The sequence below is a fragment of the Xiphophorus hellerii genome, chromosome 12 (assembly GCF_003331165.1).
Source record: "Xiphophorus hellerii strain 12219 chromosome 12, Xiphophorus_hellerii-4.1, whole genome shotgun sequence".
NCBI classification, from domain to species: Eukaryota; Metazoa; Chordata; class Actinopteri; order Cyprinodontiformes; family Poeciliidae; genus Xiphophorus; species Xiphophorus hellerii.
In genome coordinates, this window is record NC_045683.1 from 7,226,010 (window position 1) to 7,244,062 (window position 18,053).

General features: G+C 37.1%; 1 protein-coding gene across 1 annotated transcript in view; it reads left to right on the forward strand.

Moving 5' to 3' along the window:
• Nucleotides 1–15,762, forward strand: part of LOC116729583 (transmembrane protein 132B) — a 250,503-nt gene extending 234,741 nt beyond the window's left edge. Inside the window, exons 7-16 of the mRNA XM_032578227.1 lie at nt 1,636–1,841; nt 4,634–4,697; nt 5,152–5,283; nt 5,645–5,722; nt 11,013–11,075; nt 11,575–11,703; nt 12,396–12,524; nt 12,631–12,915; nt 13,627–13,895; nt 14,571–15,762. Coding sequence (XP_032434118.1) covers nt 1,636–1,841; nt 4,634–4,697; nt 5,152–5,283; nt 5,645–5,722; nt 11,013–11,075; nt 11,575–11,703; nt 12,396–12,524; nt 12,631–12,915; nt 13,627–13,895; nt 14,571–15,198 — 1,983 coding nt within the window. The 3' untranslated portion in view covers nt 15,199–15,762. The remainder of the gene's footprint in view (nt 1–1,635; nt 1,842–4,633; nt 4,698–5,151; nt 5,284–5,644; nt 5,723–11,012; nt 11,076–11,574; nt 11,704–12,395; nt 12,525–12,630; nt 12,916–13,626; nt 13,896–14,570) is intronic.
• Nucleotides 15,763–18,053: the final 2,291 nt, after the last annotated feature.

Here is an 18,053-nt window from a genome sequence, read left to right on the forward strand (position 1 = left end):
CCATGTAGAATAATGTACATTTACATCCATTTTTCCAATAACAGACTGTACAAAACAGGGGCTCATCACAGACTCCATTGACATGGCAAACCTAAATGTTTCACAGAATTAGCATAATTTCTTCATCTCTTTACCCGCACAAAGCAGGCTTTTAAATCAGCTAACTTAAAGTATGTGCAATATTAAATGTCTGGCAGCAGTTGCAGGTTCTCTGTCACCTTTGGGTTTTCAGTAATTTATGATCAAAACAAAGATTGGCTTTTATTTTGTTGGATGCTCAGCAGTTTTTGCAAGTAGTTGCTGCATTCGAAAAGGCATAAAAGTCAAGTAAATTACTGCAAATATTGAGCTAGAAATTCTGTGGTTCCTTGAGCAAGTAAGTTTTTGTTTTAGATTTTGAAAATAAAACATAAAAAACAGACAAATCTGGAAATGTGTAAAAATAAAGTGCTCTTATATCATCATCAACCCTTTAGTATACTGTAAGGTATGTTTAGTGTTTTTGGAGAGACACCTTTTGCCTCTCCTACAAAAAGCTGTGGAGATATTTCCTCAAACTTTTCTGGTTAAACTGGAACTAATTTCACTGAACAAATTCACCAAACCTATGAACTAAATTACACACCTGACCACCAGTTAAAGCAGGTCCTCTCCCATGACTTCTGTTGCCCTAAACCTTTATTGGAAACCAAACCCTACTACAGTAGCCTAGTTTTTTTTTTTACACTCATTTATACCTGTAAAAAAAAAATTAAAAATGATTTGAAGAAATGGTTTGGGGCACCAACAGTCAAACATCCCTTTGATGTTAACAAGCGGTAAATCAGGTTTTAGAAAGGAAGGAAGATGAAGAGGGAGACTGTGAAAAGATGGGGGAGGGCACAGCGAAGACAAAAGTAAAAAAGAGGATCAGGATAGAAAAATTGTGGATGTTAGAATAGATAGAAATAAGGTTAAAAATAGGAGAAGAAAAGGAGAAACTGAAAAGACGGAGCAGGAAGGAGATAAGTCGGCCACGTTTCCTTTTATGTTGGCCGAGCGTGAGCACACAGAGGCAAAGTTAAATTGAAAAATATTCAGAGGTACGAGCCTATAGAGCAGAAATGGTTTGGCTTTGATGAACAAAATGCTAACCTCTTTAGAGATCAAACGTTTGTGTAAGGACACCAGCACAGAAACGTTGCACTGTACAGAAAGAGCACTGGTTTATATTTACCCCCCCAAAAAAGACTTTTCTAGGTTAATCCCAACAACAAAACCACAGTTCTACTTAAAAAATATGTATATAAATGATACTTGTGTCAGTTATGGAAAACAGCTGATTTGTAACACCGAGTTAAAAATTATGTGAAATTTAACTCAAAATGCAGCTTTATTGTATAGTAATGGTCAGTTTTGGGAATGATGAATAAAAAGAAGAAGCAATGTGTGATAAATTTTGAATTTGCCTTTAGAACAAAGGCAAATTGTAAGGGAAAGTTTTTCTGGGCTGTGAGCAAAATAAATGTCTACTATTGCTACAGCTGAATGAAAATCACCGATCTCAGTGTAAAATGGAAGCTCCTTCACCCATGCTGCTTCACACATCAGGGAAACTCATTTCTCATCTTCTTTTCTCCGCTTCCTCTTTTTCAGGTTTCCTTAAACTGCGACCAGGTTCTGGTGAACGGCAAAGAAATGCGGGGTAGACAGTCCCTGGCAGTAAACTTCACCTACCTCCACCTGTCTGCTCAGCTGCTGCTCACTGTCTGGGTTCCCAAGCTACCCCTGCAGATAGATGTGTCAGATACTGAGCTGAGCCAGGTCAAAGGCTGGAGGGTGCCGATCACCACCAACAAGAGGTAATTTACCTGTCTGACCTCAGGGAGTGAGTGATGTGGGGGGTGAGGATCCCACTGTGGAGGATGAAAGCATTTGGATCTGTTAGTTCCTCAAAATGCAATGCATTTCACACAAAATCCTCACATTCAGGCTGGAAAAGCAATTGCTCTGTCAGATGGCATTCTGCTTCCTCGGTTTGTCATTCATTTTATCATGGATAAAAAAAGGTTTTACAAATATTTTTCTGAACAGGTAACGCCAGCACTGGGAATTGGTAGTTTGAAAATGCTTTTGTCATATTTTTGCTCTTATTAGACTTAAACGTTTGTTAATTAATAAAGAAAGAAAAAGATTGCAGATAATTGAACAGTTCTGTAAGGAAAATTACCATTAAAGAAAAATTCAAGGCAGAATCAAATCAGAGGCATACTCACAAATGTTCATTTCAAGGCTTTATCATCAAGGAGAAGACAATGAGGTACGATGCGTAAGTCATAAGGCTAATAACTCAAGCGTTCTCACTATTTATGCTTCTTCACACACATTTACACAAACATTGAACGGAGGTCTCTTCAGCTCTGCAAAAACCCAAAGACATTGCATCCTTATCTTCAGCACCCAGGCCTCACCTCAAGATGGGGAAACTACCCATAAACTTTAACCTTTTCACATACCATGAAGTGTCATGTGTTAGCTTTCACTTCAACCATCTTTTTCTCCATTATTCTAAACCATTCCCTGACTGGAAATGTAGGTCAAAAAGGCTAGGCTAAGTATTCGTTATTTTTTAATTACCTGCTTTGCAGTGTAAACCATAGATATCCAAAGTCAGTCCTCGAATGCTGCTGTCCTGCATGTTTTAGATGTGTTCCTGCTCCAATACAGCTGATTTAAATAGCTCAATTAGCTCCCCAGCATGTCATAAAATTCTCCAGGAACATGTCAACTACCAAATCATTTGACTCAGGTGTGCTGAATCAGAGAAACTTCTGAAACATGCAGGACACTGGCGCTTGAGAACCGACATGGAACAGAAGACTGTGTACTGTAATTTTACACAGAGAATGTAAACATCTGGTTTAACTATAAAAGCATAACAATACACATAAATATAATAGTTTTATATGCCAGATAAAAAATGTTTTGATCAGCATCATGCATTACTCTACTAGATCAGAAATTACTGAAACAGTAAAGTCTAGAGGATTGTTACACCATCATCACATTTTACATACCGATTTCCAGCTTTTATTGTTTATGTATTTTATAGTTTTCAGTGTGTGTGTGATCCTCTCCTCACTTGAACCTCTTAGGATAAAAATCTACAGTTATTGCTGGGTCAAATTTCCTTTCCTATTGTCCATCTCTACCTGCACAGTATATATTTTACGCATTTGTATATACACATATGTATCTATGAGCTCCATCACTGATGTGCTTTGTGTTATTCCCATATCACCATCTTTCCACTCTGCTCGGCTGGGCCTATTTTTCAATTTGCCAATTTTTGCTCAGGTGGCCACCAACCAATGTGCTCAGGCTGTTTCACACACGTGCACACACACCCCATATCCCTAACCACACTCTCTCTGAGTAAAACACAAGAACTATTAGGGACATTCTTGCAAGCACATGTGCGACTGGGACTCTGGGAAATGGAATAAGAATTTGTGTAATATTACCAGAGCAACACTGGAACAAGGACAGTTATGAGACTCAGATGCAGTTCTGAGTGCTGGCTGGATATTTCACAGAGGGAGGCAGAGAAGGAAGATTGTGTCCCTATTTGGGAGTTGAAACTCTATAAGAGAATCTGGAGGAAAGACTACAAATTTTCCAACACTTAATAGAATATTCTAAAAACTCTTAGTTGAGGATTTGCTACCCATACTGCACTTCTTCCCCACTACAAATTGTTATGGGTCCCTTCAAACATATTATTGGAGGTTATGTGCTTTTCAGGTTGGAAACCAAACAAAAACAGAACAAAACTGAGCATCTGGAAACTGTATGACCCATTAACCCTGTCTGCAAGAGCACAAGAGTGCTCAGTTGGATTCTGGTTCCAGAAAAAAGGTATTTCTGGCTGGTTTAATAAATGCATCAGGTGTATTTAGTTTACTTTTTTTCCGTTTGTTGAATGAATAAACATAAATATTCAGAACTACAGCTATTTATTGTTCAACTAATCCTGCTTCACTAGCAATAATTGGTTGCTAGTTTTCAAACATATTATGATTTCATTTGAAAATAATACACTTTCATTACAATCCCCTCCTCTGATAAGAATATGTAGCATTTTATATTAATCACGTCACATTTATTTTCTTCTTTTATGGTTCTTGTGTGTTTCTTGTGTATTTGTGCACAAGAAAAATTTTGACCTTATCTTTTACTACATTTAATAAATATGCATTGTCAAAATTTTCTTTAAATATGTTAAAGAAAACATATTTAATGTTTTAAATATGTTTTAAAACATAGGTGTTTAGGTGTTTGGTCAAGTGTCTGACCAAACACCTAAGAAGTTTCCAACTTAAGAACACAGTAAAGACACCCTCCTATTTTGGATTACATTGGACACACAAAGATCAGCCATGCCAAGAAATATACTGTTCAGGCAGTATGTGTAAATGTAATTAATAATTACAAATTAAATTAGCTTTCTGTTGACTGAAAGTCTTATTATAAGGAGAGTGTTTGGTATGGATTAGCTGGAGCTACATTTAGAGTATTGGAAGGGCTTTTAATTACCAGATTATCTCATCCTCTTTCAATTTTCAATCTCATTTATCTTCTTCTGTTCTTACAGACCCACCAGGGACAGCGAGGATGATGAAGATGATGACAGAAAGGGTAAAGGCTGCACCCTACAGGTACCATTTGATTGAATTTCTTTGAGTCATGCTCTTAAAGGCAGTTTTTATGTGTTTTTTTTGTTTGTTTTTGTTTAATAGAGTTTTGCAAATATAATATGCAATTAGCAGTTTTTAATTTAATTTAATGTGGTGGGTTTTTTTTTTTTGTTTATTTACCTTTAAAGATTAGGACAATGTCATGAATTTACTTGTGCAGTGGAGGAGGTAAATGGGATTGGGTTTTTTTTTTGTTTGTTTTTTTTTACAATAATGCTTGTAGATGACACCAAAAAATCTGCTTCTGATTCAGAATTTATGTAATACATATGCTTTAAAATAGTACAGTTTTCTTGTGCATCAACTTGCAACTTTATTGATTAGGTCATCAATGAGTTGGGGTTGGGGAGCAGGGGGGGGGTGAATGACCTCAACCCATGTCCATTAAACCTTACCCTCCTTCTCCACTTTCCAGTACCAGTATGCTTTGGTGCGAGTTCTCACTCATTTTGTTGCTGAACCATCTGACCCTAGAGGGGAGATGGTTTACATGTTGGGTACTGACTGGCAAGCTGATATCACTCCTTTGGTCTTGGAACAATTGAAGGTAAGTGTGGAAAATGATCATTAATAGTTAATTAATGTAGAATATAATCTACAATATATTCTACAATAATATATATAAAAATAAATTAATGATTTATTTATTAATAAATCATTAATTTATTCATATTCATACCCCTAAGTAAATATAAGGATTTCTTCCTATCACCCTAATAGTTAGGGCTCTACCTGGGCTACAGCAAAATATTATACTACTTCTGAACAGAAGAAGCATATGTGTCAAATTAAATTATTACAATGATATGAAATAGGTTTAGCTGTACATAATGTTACAGTGAAAAAGAGGGCCTAGCACATAGATGAGAATGAAAGTTACATCTGGGCTTTCTGTTTCTATAAAACAGGTTGAAGAGCCACGCATAGCTAGGCTTGTAGATGGGCATATTTTAATGGGACGTGACCTAGGCATTACTACTATACAAGTGAGTAGCATTTTATTTTCTCTGCAAAATACAATGTCTTCCAATATACATTTCCTGACATGAACTTTCTGCTTTAGTCACTGCTTATTGAAAGTGCTTGGTGGACAATGGTTTTGAAATATATTCCAAAATCAGGGAATTCATCACAAAGTCCAGGAACAGTCAGCTGAACATTTCTGATTTTGTCAAGCACATTGTAATTTAGCCCTTCACCTTGCAGTGCAAAGCACTCGTATGCAGTAAACACACTCCCCTTTCTATGAGGGGCCGTTTAGGACAAAATTTACGTTTTGTCTCTCACACACTACCAAAAACTCTCGCATACTCCAAAAAAGTAGCCACGCACACTCCAAAAAATTACGTTTTGTCTCTCACACACTACCAAAAACTCTCGCATACTCCAAAAAAATAGCCTCGCACACTCCAAAAAATTACGTTTTGTCTCTCACACACTACCAAAAACTCTCGCATACTCCAAAAAAGTAGCCACGCACACTCCAAAAAATTACGTTTTGTCTCTCACACACTACCAAAAACTCTCGCATACTCCAAAAAAATAGCCTCGCATACTCAAAAAAATTACGTTTTGTCCCTCACACACTACCAAAAACTCACGCATACTCCAAAAAAATAGCCTCGCATACTCAAAAAAATTACGTTTTGTCTCTCACACACTACCAAAAACTCTCGCATACTCCAAAAAAATAGCCTCGCACACTCCAAAAAATTACGTTTTGTCCCTCACACACTACCAAAAACTCACGCATACTCCAAAAAAATAGCCTCGCATACTCAAAAAAATTACGTTTTGTCTCTCACACACTACCAAAAACTCTCGCATACTCAAAAAAATTACATTTTGTCTCTCACACACTACCAAAAACTCTCGCATACTCAAAAAAATTACATTTTGTCTCTCACACACTACCAAAAACTCACGCATACTCAAAAAAATAGCCACGCACACTCAAAAATTACTCACGCACATTCAAAAAATACTCAAATTGCGTATACACACACTACTAAAATGTCACACACACACACACAAACGTTAACTTTCTCGCTCACATACACTGTACTAACAGCTCGCACATTCACAAACGTTAACTTTCTCGCTCACATACACTACTACCAGCTCGCGCACATACACACAAACGTTAACTTTCTCGCTCACATACACTGCTAACAGCTCGCACATTCACAAACGTTAACTTTCTCGCACACATACACTGCTAACAGCTCGCACACACACAGACGTTTATCTCTCACATACACAAGACTAAAGTTGAACACACACACAGTACTAAGACTCGTTTTATGAATGTGTGAGAGCGACACTCTTTATGAATGTGTGAGAGCCAGACTCTTTTTGAATGTGTGAGAGCGACACTCTTTTTGAATGTGTGAGAGTTGTCACGGAAGAGGCGGGGCATAATTTTTTGGATCAAACTGCGCATGCGTAGATCCTAAACTATAAGTTTCGATTGTTGACTCACTGTATGTTCTATTACTTAGTATATTTGTGCTTTTAAATATATATAGAACGTTTAACTTTCTTGTAGATTAATTGTGCTATAGAAATAAATGAATCTGATTGATTGATTAAAAATAGCAAAATTGCTGTAGTACAATCTGTCCACTGGGTGCCAGTATTACAGGAATTATTAACCGGCGCCAACTAGTGCCGAAGAAGAAAGAGTTTGCTATACCGAACATGGCTAACTCTAATTCGAAACGAGAGAGAATTGGTCAGGCAGCTGCCATTTTAAACACCATTCTATCTTCTCCGGAGGCAACCAGCACTTTGACAGGCGCATTAAACGATTCAACGACTGCCCGCAGTGCTACAATCTGGCACCCAGTGGACAGATTGTACTACAGCAATTTTGCTATTTTTAATCAATCAATCAGATTCATTTATTTCTATAGCACATTTAATCTACAAGAAAGTTAAACGTTCTATATATATTTAAAAGCACAAATATACTAAGTAATAGAACATACAGTGAGTCAACAATCGAAACTTATAGTTTAGGATCTACGCATGCGCAGTTTGATCCAAAAATTATGCCCCGCCTCTTCCGTGACAACTCTCACACATTCAAAAAGAGTGTCGCTCTCACACATTCAAAAAGAGTCTGGCTCTCACACATTCATAAAGAGTGTCGCTCTCACACATTCATAAAACGAGTCTTAGTACTGTGTGTGTGTTCAACTTTAGTCTTGTGTATGTGAGAGATAAACGTCTGTGTGTGTGCGAGCTGTTAGCAGTGTATGTGAGCGAGAAAGTTAACGTTTGTGAATGTGCGAGCTGTTAGTACAGTGTATGTGAGCGAGAAAGTTAACGTTTGTGTGTGTGTGTGTGACATTTTAGTAGTGTGTGTATACGCAATTTGAGTATTTTTTGAATGTGCGTGAGTAATTTTTGAGTGTGCGTGGCTATTTTTTTGAGTATGCGTGAGTTTTTGGTAGTGTGTGAGAGACAAAATGTAATTTTTTTGAGTATGCGAGAGTTTTTGGTAGTGTGTGAGAGACAAAACGTAATTTTTTTGAGTATGCGAGGCTATTTTTTTGGAGTATGCGTGAGTTTTTGGTAGTGTGTGAGGGACAAAACGTAATTTTTTGGAGTGTGCGAGGCTATTTTTTTGGAGTATGCGAGAGTTTTTGGTAGTGTGTGAGAGACAAAACGTAATTTTTTGGAGTGTGCGTGGCTACTTTTTTGGAGTATGCGAGAGTTTTTGGTAGTGTGTGAGAGACAAAACGTAAATTTTGTCCTAAACGGCCCCTCATACCTTTCTCTCTATTTCATATCTAACAGCAAGCCTCTTTGCTTGCTTACTCCACAATTAGCCCCAATTAACTATTGTGGATTTAGCCTTGACATCTTGGTGTGATATTTTGTAGGTCTACATTTGCAGACATTGAAAACATTTGTGCATCGGCTGCATTTGAACAGTCTGGCCTTTATAGGCTTCACGTCACCGCAACACCACATAGTTTGGTAGGCTGTTTGATAGTCCATCCAGTCAGAGTATTGCCTGCAAGACCGTTCATAACCTTTGAAATTTTTCACAACCACAAACTATGATGAATTGAGATTTTATGTAATACACCAACACAAAGTAATCCATAATTATAACATGGAAAGAAAATGATACATTGTTTCCAAAAATATATCAACACAAATGTGAAAAATGTGTCATCCTTTTAGATTCAGCCCATTTGAATCATTACCTTTGTGGAAAAATCTGTTGTTGTGTTTGCAGCTGGAAGTCTTTTTGGGAATATCTGTACTAGATATTGACACGTCTTGAGACATACATTTACACTATTCTTCCTTGCAAAACTTTTGTTGTAGGTTCATATAAGCCTTAAGTTCAGCTTTTGGTCATAACTGACTAGATCCCCTTTTTTCAAATGCTTGTTATTTGAAAAACAAGCATTTTTTTCAAATAACATGCATGCAAAATAATAAAGGACATTTTTTTTGTTTTCATTCAGTAATAGCTTTATCCTTACCCTTCATCTGTAGAAGCCAGATTTGTCGAGCTAATATATTTTGTCCTGTTTATCAGTTATCTCAAAGGAGCTGTGAATCTTTGCAGCTCCTCCAGTTTTCCTTCAGTTTTATAAATATGAATAACTTTGTGTTGGTCAGTAAAATAAAAATAAAAATGCATCAGTTTGCAATGTATCATAGCAAAATATGAGGTCAAGAACACTTCTGCAAGGCACTGTATGTAAAAACATTTTTTTTTTTAAATCTATGTTTTTAAGTTCATTCACATGCATGGAAGCTCTTAAACAAGTGGTCTGTGTGTTTGTTAAGTAGGCTGGCACTGAGTTTAAAGGAAACACAGGGGACTTTCTGGAAACAGCTGAGCGTATGTTTCAATCAAGCCAACTTGGGACGCAAACACACACACGTACAGATGCACATTTATAGGCAGCTGTGTGCGGTTTTGGAGCCAGGAGAGAGAATTTACCCAGCACTCTCTCTTTCTACATGCCGGTGTCGACAGCCACCATTTGATAGTTTGACATTTCAATTTTACCTCCCCAGCTAAGACTCCCTGAGCCCCAATTCTTCCTCTATTGCCCATCTCTCTTTCCTTAGTCCCCTCCCCCAGTTTCTTCCTCTCACAGGCTCATTCTCAGTCTTGAGGTGCAATCCCATACATGTCAATCATTAATTTTTTTTTCTTTACCTCACCGAGGGTAGGATTGAATTTGACACATCGAAACGTTCAGTGAGAGATTTTCTTTGTACACCAATCAGATCTGCCTGTCCTCAGGCGGAGGAGTACACTCCAGCACGAGGCTCCTAATCTCTGTCACTGTCCGTCTTCTGCTTTCCCTCTCTTCTTGTATCCCAATCTTTCATGCTCCTTGCCTTTGCCCTCTCTCATATTCTGTCCACTGCTATTTGTCATTGTCTTTCTTGCTCTGACACCTGCTCTATATATTACCCTCTCTTGCTCACTGCTTGTTTTTATTCTCTTTTCATCCACCCACTTTTTCTTTTGCTTGTTTTGCTTTTGGCCCTGTTGACTTAGTTGAATGCTAACCTGCGAGAGCACAGCTGATGTGTGTTTGTGTCAGGTGCTTTGTGCACATTTTTTTTTATAAGTTCTATAAGTTTTTTTTTGTAATATAAATTGAAAGCAACTGGGGGTTCGAATGTCAACTAAATTTGAATGTAACACATTCCAGTCTTTACACAAATAATCTAATCAGTTATGAAAGGATCCTGTTTATTCATGTCTGTTTACGTGCTTGTTTTGGACATGGTTAGTAATAACAGACTATAAAGCATCTTGCCAATTCTGATAGCATAAGTGGAAGAAGTTATTTCAGCCTGCTTCCCTTCAGGGCTGAAAAAGAATGGTATTTGATTACAGTATTTTCAAAGTCTGAATAAGTAGGAAAATGAAAATTAGAATTGGTGTCCTTTATTCTTTCCTATCTATTCTTCCTTGTTTGTTCCAGGTTCAATATTTAAATCTGCCCGCTGTAAAAATATCCACCAAGAATTCAAAGTGATCCTTAGTATTTTATATTTGAAACTAACTTAAAGCATAGCTATTCTGGGTTACATTTTTGGTGTTGGACCATTTGCTGCAAGTCTTCCCCCTTCTCCTTCTCTCTCCTTCTCTAGTTGGTGCAGATTTACTGCTCAATAAAGGTCGCCAGAGCCCAAAGAAAATCCTTAAAAAATGTAAATGTAGTTTTAGATTCATGTTTTCACACTTTACAGTAAAATTTATGTTCATTTTATGATTCGTTGCAGGTCTTGTCCCCTTTGTCTGATTCTATACTGGCAGAGAAAACTGTGACAGTTTTGGATGACAAGGTAGAGTAACATGTAAATTAGTTTAGCTGCTGTCATGTTTTTTGTTACTATGTTGCTGGATCATTATTACATTTTTCTTTTTAGAAGTGATTTAAGTTGAATAAAATAAGTGCTGGTACTCCCCATGATGACATAATGTAGAAACATAGAACAGAAACATTATGTTTTTATACAGATCTGTCAATCAAGTAGTTTTAATTTTCAGAAATGACAAGGTCAAGGCATAAAGGAACAATGCCGATTCAAAGTGTAATTTTTATAAACTCACAGGTTTAACGTGGACATGAAAAATAACACTGAAAAAGTGAAGATAAAATATGTGTTATACATATCAACTACATAATTGAAGTGACTCTAGTTTTAGTTTAAGTTGCACATAATGTCATTGTTCCTTTGTCAGAAATACAGAAATATCTTGTATTTATTGCAAACATGTGGAAGCCCAAGATTTTTTGCTAGCCTTTATAGATCGTTTAATAAATTATATTTGTTCCTGCAGGTAACAATAACAGACCTGGGAGTCCAGCTGGTTGCATCCTTGTCTCTCAGTATGACAGCGAGTCCTGGAAATTACCAAGCAATACAGCTAACGACTACAGCTACAGATCTGCTTCACACACCTAAACAGGTAATAATTACTTCTGCAAATACATTTATGCATTCACATATACTGACTGTCAGATGACTGAAGAAAACTTAATTAAAATATTTTATTTGTGTTTACCTGAGAATACACAGTTATTTTTTTTTAGTGATGAATGCTGCTACCGTAATTTCTCCCAGTTTTATTTATAATCTGTAATACTTTGGCCATAGAATTATAGCTAGGGCTACTGGCCAAATCACTTTACCAGGTTTATCAAAAATACTACATACAGCAGGTATGTCCATGGGTTTAAAATGGTTTGTGTCCCTATATCAGAAACTGAAGCAGGTGGGGATAAGATGGCAACATGCTGGCATGATTTAGTGAAGACATGTATTGGTGAGACGGGGATTTGACCCAGAGTCAAATGGGATACAGCTGCTTTAATGTTAGTCAGTGGAAGAGTAGATATGTCTCTCTGTATCTGGTCCAAAGAGTAAAAATTTATTATTTATTTCAGTTATATTGATGACAACACTATTAGGTCACCAAAGTCTCAATTAATTACAAGCAAACCCTAAAGCAACTGAAACTGCCATTTATGGTTCACATCCTCCAAAGTTATTGGTGCATTATACTTCTGCCAGAGGCTATAATGCCTTGAAAACATTTTGCTTTATTTGGTCTGTCCATATCCTGACACTTAATGTATCCTGTTTGGTTTTCACATTCAGGAAGCTGTGGTTAGTGCATGGATTCATTACAGTGATGGCTCAGTGACACCTCTTGATATCTATGATCCCAAGGACTTCCTCCTCTCAGCTGTCTCACTGGATGAGAATGTCATCTCTGTAACCAATCAGGTTAAAACACTTTCTTTTTAAAAATCTAAAACAACCTTTATGGCACTTCATCCAAACATAACAAGAACATGTCTATTAATTTTCCCGTTATTGGATTGTCAAACAGGAGCAGCACTGGCCAATTATAGTGGCTGAGGGAGATGGACAGGGTCCATTGTTTCGTGTGGAAATGGTCATTTCTGAAACTTGCCAGAAGTCCAAGAGGAAGAGTGTGCTGGCATCTGGAGTGGGTAATGTGGTCGTTAAGTTTGGAGCAAACAGCGACGAGAGAGGTGGAGCGGAGGATGGTGGAGGGTTAGAAAACAGCACCAGTGACCAACGGACAAATAATGGAGGGGAATGGAATTCCAAGAGTGTGGCTGTGGACCGAGAGGAAGGAGCCATGAGGAAGGTGGGAAGATTATTTTGGATATTTTCCTGAAATTACTGTCTTTATCTATTAAAGCATCAGTATGTAACTTTAATGAAGCACATTGTTTTACATATTTGTTGAAGCTGTTACTATGATGTGACAGGATGGTATGAGACATAATCTGTGAAAAACAATCTGCCTTCTCCTCATGCTAACTAGAAACAAACGAGGCCAGGACGAGGGTCTTATTGCTGTCAATCACAAGCTATGTGGCGCTGCTCATCCCACCTCTTGTACTCACCTCTGCTAGCGAGGCTGTAGCCAGCAGAGGCTGTTGTGAATGCTCAGGCTAGTTAGCATAGCCACCAATGATATATAACTGGTTTTCATGTAACAATAAGTTGTTTCTATGCCAACAGCACATTGAGGAGCATGTACACACCATTGATTGACAGCGCGGAGAACCTCCTCCTGGCTCTGATTGGTTGTTTTTGGTTGGGAACGGTGCTTTACTTCAGAATAGCAGGGAGGAGGTGGAGATAATCAATCTTTTCACAGATTATCTGTTTACCTAATGCTGTCAAAACTCACCTACAGAAATGTTACAGTTCAAAATTTCTGCTTTAAATAAAGAATGAGATTTATACTGGGATAACAGTTCTCTCCTTTACATTAGATAATTTTTAATAAATTTATTGATTTTTGCAACTAAAACTGAAACATTGTAATGTTTTAATTTCCATTTGTCAGGTTAGCACAACAACTAAAAGCACAGTTACCCACCGTGCTTCAGGTGGAAGAGCCGCTGGTGGTGGCAACAGCGGTCGGGGAGGGTCAGGACAAGGCGGGGACTATAATAAGAATCCAGTACAAGTGGAAGTTCCAGGAACTGGGAATGGTGAGCTGACCCAGACCACAAGAGGCCTGTCAGACCTGGAGATTGGGATGTATGCTCTTCTGGGAGTATTCTGTCTGGCCATATTGGTCTTCCTCATCAACTGTGTCAGCTTTGCATTCAGGTAATAAACTGTAAAGGTTATAACTAAATTTATAATTTAAAGCATTTCAACTTTTCAGAAAAGTTGAAATGTTAACAACTCAAATATCCCCTCTGATTATTTAAGACTTGAAAAAAGAGTGCTCCAATACAAACAATGTAACAGTTGTGATGACTTCTTTGATTTATTTTGTCATTTAATTTTCCTTTAAAAAGAATATTAGATATGAATTGAATTATGTGTTGACATAACAGGGCAATTTAAATATCTTAATACTTTCTTTCATACTTCAAAATAAGAGACTCAAACAGAAATACAAAAATACTAAAAGTAGTCAAGCTCTATCAATTTTAAAGAGTTTACCAGACAAATTCAACTTGCATGCAGAGAGCAAGACAGAGCTCCCTTTGAAGAGATATATAATTGAAATATTGTGACCTTTTAAGACCACAATATCTTAATCTTGATAGCTATGGGTATACTCTTACTTATATCTTACCACTCAAGTTTTTAGGTTGATATTAGTCAGAGTTTCTAAATTTTGACACAAATCTGTTGAAAAGCTTAAAGTACAAAATCTTACCACATACAAAAAATCAAGCTAAATTTCTGACAATCAGAAGAAATAGGATTCATTTCTTGTTTCTTAATTTACCCTTCACTGAAGCCAAATTATCATCTCTTTTTTTTCTTTAGGTACCGACACAAGCAGGTTCCTGTACTGGAAGCAGGCGGTAACATGAACCATGCCCATGACTGGGTGTGGCTTGGCACTGAGGCTGACCTCTTAGCTGACCATGCCGACCAATGCCAGGGCCTACCTGATGAATGCACTACCATCATTGACAGAAACGAAGGAGGATATGAGGAGAGCAAGTACCTACTGAATGGTGCTGGGAACACTTTGGTGATGGGTGTAGGTTCTGGCATGGGCACAATAAGTGGTGGCAGTGGCGGCACAGGTGGACTGCGGGCAATGGCTCATGGACAGACCTTGCCTAGGTCTATCCCAGAACCCCATCAGTGCCTTTCTGCAATCACTACTGGTGGGAAAGATGCCACTGGGCAAACAGAGCATCTGAATAATTCCCCCAGAGCTGCGGCTGCAGCTGCAGTTGCTGCTGCCAAGCGCAAACGAGTCAAATTTACATCCTTTGCCACCGTTTTGCCCAGCGATAATTCGGGTAGTGGTGGCCAGTATGTCAACTCCTCAGTTCTTGTGACCAATGGTAATGAGGATGACATTAAGTGGGTGTGCCAGGATATGGACCTGGGTCAGTCTGAAATCAGAACCTACATGGAGAGGCTGCAAGACAATCTGTGACTGACAGGGAGAGAAACTGAGCAATAGAGAGGCAGAGGATGTGGGCTGGAGAAAAGATGGACAAAGAGTACAATTCACCTGTGATGCCTTTGCAGTGGATTAATAAAGGGTCAAGTGAAGCGAAAAATGTGAGAGCAGTAAAATGAAAAATAGTGATAACCTAAAGGTTTTGGACACACAGCTTAAGGGTTCCTAACCTTTGGCTCCCCTAAAGCAAAGCAGAGTAGAAAGTCATCACTAGCTCACACTAAAAGTAACAGTAGCAAACAATAAGTAACATTCAGAGTTTGTTTTGTGTTACTTATTGTGAAAATCATAGTGTAAAAATCAGCAATGGTCACTATTGGTTATGAGTGTTTACTTTCAGAAAACCAGTAAACAACTGTATTCAGACATTATTGATTCAGGGTATGTTAATGGACAAACTTTTGTAAGCCACTATACATTTGAACAAAGATGTTGACAAACTTTGATCTTGTAATGACGTCACAAGTCTTTGGATTTTTTTTTTTTAACTTATTTATTGCCATTGTTGGCTAAGGCTGTTGAGTAAATATTCTGTTTTAAAATATAAGCAATTTACCTGCCAGGACTCCTGAATGGTTAACCAACCACTGATATCGCAAAACAACAGATGTTGACTTATCATTTCCCCGATTTCATTTTGTTATTACTTATGAGTATAATGCGAGTTAAAAATATATATATAAATATATTTCAAGTATTTAACAGAAAATTAACTAATTTTTTAGTCAGCAGTCCAGATAAATCAGACCTTTTTTCAGGAAATCACATTCTTTCTACAAACAACAACTTTGAGAGATTGAAAAGGACAAGTCACGAGAAAGACTGTTTCATCCTTGGATCCAAGACATACGTTTTTATTCTTGCACAATTAAAAATAAGAAAGGACACTGGCCATTTTTAATGGGGCCTCATTTCGTGAACCCTGCAGCCAATGACTGCTCTCTCCCCATCAGAAACAATGGTGATATCCCCTTGCCTCTCTCCTCGTCTGTGATTTAGCAGAACTAGAACAAACTGTGGAACACAGTCAGATACATTCTGCAAACCAAAAGGAGGGTGAAGTAAAATGAAAATGGCTTGGACTTTGCAAAACCTGGCTAAAAACTTAATGAGAACTCTGAATGAAGACATCTAGCCCGGCTGGAAGAGGTTTGTGCATTACACGGAGTTACCAGGAAGTACTAAATGACATTACAGTATGACTGAAAAGGAATGACTAACTAATAGAAATGGCTTGATATATATATATATATATATATATATATATATATATATATATATAGGGAACATCCTTTCCATGTTACCATAAAAATAGTTCTCCTTCTGTTTCTACTTTTTGATAAATATGTTTTTATTATGTTTTCTTTATTATTATTTTTTAAAGTTAAGAAATATTTTAAATTGTAGCTTTTAATTTGAAAAGTCTATTCAGATTTTGAGAATATATTATTCTTTTGTTTTAGACACTGTTTCTATTTATTTAAAATTGACATCTGGAGGGTGAGGAAGAAAAGGAATACCAAGGACAAAGACAGCGAGTAATGGATAGTCTGCTGGTGAATGATAGCACATATAAAAGAATAAGTGGCAGAGATTGGAAGACGGAGCAGGCAGAGGTTGCCTCACCTTCGTTAAGCTCAGGTGACCAGTCGTGAGGAATTCGACTACAAAAAGGAGAACTGTAAGATTGTTCAGATTGCAATATTTATTTATAAACGTGTTATTGTTTCAGAGTACACTGTATGTTGTAAATAAATAAACATGCTTCAAAGTGCTTGTGAATAAGATTGGAGGTCACTAGCCAACACCATGGTGATATTATGTACATTTTACGGTGCAAATGACAGTACAGAATACTACCTACAGTTTCACCACAATGTGAAAGTGATCCTACTGGTTCTTTTCTAAAGTTGTACCTGTCTTTGTTTGAAGTATTGAATTAATGAATGTACAGGATAGAAATCAGTTTTCTCCTATAATGAGATGTAAAAATGGAGGCAATCCATCAAATGTTATAGTTAATGTCTCTTAAGAATAATGAGTCTGAGGAGTCCAATTCATGAAGAAAACCAAACCAAATGTTACGATGTTCATCAGTGGACACTGAGGGTCTCCATTTTATTAATTTCATAGGGAATAAACATTATACTTAAACCTTACTCACTGAAATCACAGCCTAAACTATTGGATTTTAAAACAGCAACAACTGTGAAAAAACTAAACTTAATCAAAAAATAACTTAAATGGGCTTGGAAGCCTCTACCAAAGCAATAAATATTTTTGACTGATCACTATCTTCTGGACACATTACTGTATCTAAAAAAAATGCCAAAATAAATACAAGTTTGCTGTAATAAAAAATGAGAAGTCCCACAACTTGATGGTTGCTAATAGTTCCATTTTTTCAGAAGGAAAGACCTTTTTGACTACAAACATTATGTGAGAGTAATAACACTTTCCAGCCTCCTTCTGTTTTGAGCTCTAAAATTGTTTGGATGTAATCAACAAAAATTCATGGAATTTTTTTAGATCATATTTTGAGGTTGTTTTGGGCATTTAAATTGCAAAAATGCAGATAAAATGTAAGTAGCTTGAAAAGTCAGGGGGGAATAAAGGTTGATAATTTGCTTAGGTCTCCTTCATATTAGATGAAGACTGCTGAACAGTCTGTGGGACCTCCGTGACCATTCCAGTGTGAAGGCAATCATGACACTTCTACACTCTTTTGTACTTGCACAACAACTTTTTCTTGCTCTCTTTTTCCTTGTTCTCATCCTTTTACCTCTTCAATAAACATAATACCCAGATTTGTGTTTTCAAATGTATTT